Source organism: Olea europaea, unplaced genomic scaffold, assembly GCF_002742605.1.
Source record: "Olea europaea var. sylvestris unplaced genomic scaffold, O_europaea_v1 scaffold10186, whole genome shotgun sequence".
Lineage (NCBI taxonomy): Eukaryota > Viridiplantae > Streptophyta > Magnoliopsida > Lamiales > Oleaceae > Olea > Olea europaea.
This window is the reverse complement of record NW_019227511.1, coordinates 1-4,555: the sequence shown is the minus strand read 5'-3', so window position 1 is coordinate 4,555 and position 4,555 is coordinate 1. Positions and strand designations below refer to the sequence as shown.

At 34.7% G+C, this 4,555-nt stretch overlaps 2 protein-coding genes across 2 annotated transcripts; both read left to right on the top strand.

The window, feature by feature from the left end:
• Positions 1-839: 839 nt before the first annotated feature.
• Positions 840-2,618, top strand: LOC111372617 (serine hydroxymethyltransferase 3, chloroplastic-like; the record flags this gene model as incomplete). The annotated part of the gene is made up of 7 exons (XM_022995000.1): positions 840-1,087; positions 1,188-1,297; positions 1,841-1,912; positions 2,014-2,074; positions 2,188-2,323; positions 2,453-2,512; positions 2,595-2,618. Coding segments are annotated over 7 exons (711 nt in total), but the record flags the coding sequence as incomplete, so codon positions are not given.
• Positions 2,619-2,881: 263 nt separating this feature from the next.
• LOC111372618 (serine hydroxymethyltransferase 3, chloroplastic-like) lies at positions 2,882-4,526 on the top strand (the record flags this gene model as incomplete). Its single annotated transcript, XM_022995001.1, has 5 exons — positions 2,882-2,983; positions 3,644-3,771; positions 4,058-4,148; positions 4,251-4,323; positions 4,414-4,526. Coding segments are annotated over exons 1-5 (507 nt in total), but the record flags the coding sequence as incomplete, so codon positions are not given.
• Between the last annotated feature and the right edge of the window lie 29 nt (positions 4,527-4,555).

Sequence of the window (4,555 nt, the reverse complement as noted above, 5' to 3'; positions counted from 1 at the left end):
TTCGTTTTCTTTCTACTCAAATTTCATCATTGCAATCAAACGAAACTTATATTATAAATACAGACAATTGTTTAGCGGCGCGCGCTTTTCTTTTAAGCTAGGTTTTCAATTTTTACTAATTACTGATAAGAAATACAAAATCAACAACTTCCAAAAATCTCCAACCAAAACCACGTAAGTCTCCAGATCGCATACTTTTTTTGTTTAAGTCTTTTATACATATATAACCGGGAAAGTTATATGTTCGCTGGATATTTAAAATTCACATACTTCAGATTATACCCAGGGTTGGATTTTTTTATTTATAATTGTGTGTTTAATTTAAGATGTTGATAGATTTTTTGAGGAGAAATTGGGAAACTGTTGAATATCATTATCATCTGGATTATTAAACCTCAGCTAGTGCATTCCCATGTTCTTTTCAAGTAAAATGAGCTAAAATTTGAAACCTGTTATTGGTTTTGGGGTTGGTTCTACATAGGGAAACTAGTCTGTGTTGATGTATGAAACAAGCATAAAAAAGTAGAAATGGGCACCAGTGGGATTCCGTCCTATCCATGGAGTTTTGTTTCTATTTTGTAACATGTGCCTGTTCAAGTGCAAGCACGCTTTGATAACTCGTGTTGGCTATGTTTTATTTAAAAGAAATTGACATCCAGATAACCTAATTCAAGATCTATTTTTTGGTTTTTACTTTGTATTTGAAGTCATTAAATAAGCTAATAAGTAAATTGTTTTGCACATTAAACATTTTATGCATATCAGTACGGATAAAGTTTGTTTTTATTGCATATATATTTTCAAGCTATATCTTGGTTTTTATGTATTTATATTGACAGCGAACAGAAATACAAGCTTGTAGTGGATCTGCCGTTATGGGTTCTACTCAACTGCCAGTTTGGACCAACGGATCCGTTTTTCCTTTAAAAGGGTTTGGTATGGGTGGATGCTCAAACCATGTTAAATTTAGTTTAGTTAAACCCTGCCAATCATCTCAACTTGAAGAAAACTTAGTCAGTGGGAGGCCACCCTCTTCTGTGTTTATTGCTGTGCCTGAATTTGGAGTTAGTGATCATTCCGAGTTTGTGTAGTTACTGGTCTACATGCATCACAGAATTATTGATTATCATCATATATGCTATATCATATATCTTTTGGAATTTAGTTGCTAATTTGGAGTATGCTAGTTTGCTTGAGTATGTACCATCCATCTACGTCAGGATGCCCATGCGCTTGTGTGTAGATATGTCTATTTACTGTTTATTTCCTTTCTTCTTAAGTTATGCATATGATTCTGGTAGGATAAATGAAAAAAATGACAATATCCCTTGTTTTTAATGTTGCATGAAAACTGAAATTTGATGAGCATGTATTTTCCTGAGACAAACTGCAGCCCTGTAGGGACCCACTTTATAATGTAGAGTGAACAATTACATAAGAATTTTTTCATTAGCTTCCTAGTTAAATTGTCCTTAATTATTAGTTTCCAGTTAACTGTGTTACTTGGTGGAATCAGAGTTATAGTCTTGTATAAAATATAGGGTCTCCATTTTGATCTGTACTCACTTCTAATAAATTTTATAATCTTAGTTTCGATAGCTGGATTTCCTTGAAAACCTAACCTCTGTCTTGAATCTAAGCGGTTCATTTCTGTTGCTTTCACACCTGTCAAATTACTTTTGTGAAGTTTCTTAGAGAAGATTGCTAGATTTAGATTCTATAACCTTCCCTAAAAAACTTTTGCCTTTCAACTATTTCTTTCCTAAACTGTCAAAGTCTATCTTAGACTTGTAGAAAGTAAATTTGATTCTTCATTGCTGGGATTCATTTGATTTTGTAGTTGTAGAACTTATTCACTGGCGTGAATTTGAATTATTAGGTGTTAGGAGTGTCTTTGCAGACTATAACTTGAGTGAATTGATCCCGAGGTTCGTAACATTATTGACAAAGAGAAGAATCGCCAATTTAGAAGCTTGGAACTTATTGCTTCAGAGAATTTCACGTCTCGAGCAGTGATGGAAGCAGTTGGTTCTTGTTTAACTAATAAATACCCTGAAGGGCTACCAGGCAAGAGGTAAGCTCTATGTACATCTATTAGGATGGAGGAAAAGACAAATGGAGAGAGAGACAATTTGACATTGTCTTGAATTTATCATTATCTATGGTTGAAATTTTTTATTGGTTCAGGTACTACGGTGGCAATGAGTACATTGATGAACTTGAAGTTCTTTCTCAAAAGAGAGCTCTTGCAGCATTTGGTTTGGATGCACAGAAATGGGGTGTAAATGTTCAACCATTATTTGGTTCTCCGGCTAATTTTGAGGTTTACACCGCAATTCTTAATCCACGTGACCGTTGAATGGTAAGTTGTATGCTGCCCGTGGTCATTTGAATCAATGTATTGGAATACCTAGATTAACATATGCTCTTCTGTATTCTTAATTCACTTCAGGGATTGGATTTATCTCATGAAGGACATTTATCCCATGGGTTCATGACTCCTAAGAGAAAGGTGTCAGGCACATCTATTTATTTCGAATCCATGCCCTATTAGCTTGATGAATCCATAGGTCTGCATCTCTGTTATGAATCAGGTTGCAATGTTGATTCATAGTTAAACCATAATTATTCACTGATTTTGAATTTTTTTTAAAAAGGCTTGTGGACTCTGATATGCTTGAGAAAATAGCTACCCTCTTTCGACCAAAACTTATTATTGCTAGTGCTAGTGCTTATTCTCAAGATTTTGACTATCCACGCATGAGAAACATACATTTATATACTAATTTAAGTCACCGTCATTTTACTATAGAAACTTCTTCTGTTGTTTGCACTTGGTAGCTTCAAGAATCTAATTATTTGTTCTTAATATGTCTAATAGATGGCAGATGTTGTTGGTGCTTTTCTCATGATGGATATGGCTCACATCAGTGGACTTATTTCTGCTTCTGTTGTTGCTAATCCTTTTGAGTATTGTGACATTGTAACAACCACAACACACAAGATAGGTCTTGATTCTTGAACAGAGATATAAACCAAGAGGTTCAAAATCCTTTTATGTCCTTTCATAAATTTTCTCATGAGACATAATGGTTATGAGTTAATTCAAACTTGTCAAATCATCGAGGTAGCAACCTTTTCTATAGTTGCCATACATCGTGTAAACTAATAACCAACTCATTATTTTGTACTTTTCTGGAGCTGAAGAACCATTTGAAGATTTAACATTTTGGCAATATCACTGTACCAATTAATTTTTAATCCTTCCTTTTAAAATATCTAGCTCCCAGAGGTTCCAAAAAAAAAAAGGGGAAGAAGAAGAAGACACCAATACGGGTGATGAAAGAACAAATATTGTGGCATTCTTTTCCAGTTAGAAAGAGCTTGAGAATCATTTTAATTGTTAATCAGCTATTGGATATGTTTGATTAGAATTTTGAAGCAATATTGTACATATCATTAGCCAATCTTCTTGTTTGGTAAACGTACGTGTGTACAGTTGACTATTTGATACAAGCTTGGGATTGAGCAGCTTGCCTATTACAACTATGTTGAGTTTATACATATTTTCTGTGTTAAACATAGCTATTTTGATATGTGGCATTCTTTAGTGCATATATATAACTTTGACATATTTCTTCAGTCTCTCAGGGGTCCTAGAGGCGGCATGATCTTTTTCAAGAGGGATCCTATTCTGGGGGTTAATCTAGAATCTGCCATTAACAATGCTGTTTTCCCAAGTTTACAAATTTGTAATTCCCGGTTTTACCGGTTATTATTCTGGTGAACATGATATAAATAGTCATGTTTTGGGCCTCAAAATTAATATACTGAATGTAAATTTTTTTTAGCTAATCAAGAAATTTATTACCTCGAGCAGGGAGGTCCACATAACCACACAATTGTTGGACTTGCCGTTTGTTTGAAAAATGCAAAATCACCGAAGTTCAAGGCTTATCAAAATCAGGGAAATGTTGACTTATTTTGGCTAATTCATAACCCTATATAACTCCATATGTGACCATTATTTCATCTCTCAAGTTGTCTCTAATTATAGAGCTCTTGCAAGCCGCTTGATGGAGTTGGGATACACCCTAGTCTCGGGAGGCAGTGATAACCATTTAGTTCTTGTAGATCTCCGGCCCTTGGTGAGTTTCTGGTATCTAATTCTATTTCATAGTTGTAAACTTAAAAACTCGTAAAATGTGTCATAGTTTTTTATATCAATCAACCCTTGCCTATTTGCATAGGGAATTGACGGTGCTAGAGTGGAGAAAATTCTTGATTTGGCATCCATCACCCTCAACAAAAATTCAGTACCTGGTGAGTTCTCTGCAACTTTGATGTCATAGACTCGTATATGCTTAAACTTTGAATTAATTGTGATGCACAAGTGCCATGTTGAACTTAAAGGTGATAAAAGTGCACTAGTACCTGGTGGAATACGCATAGGATCACTTGCTATGACTACCAGAGGTTTCAATGAAGATGAGTTTGTGTGCGTTGCAGACTTTATTCACGAGGATGTGCAAATTACTCTAGAAGCTAAGAAGTG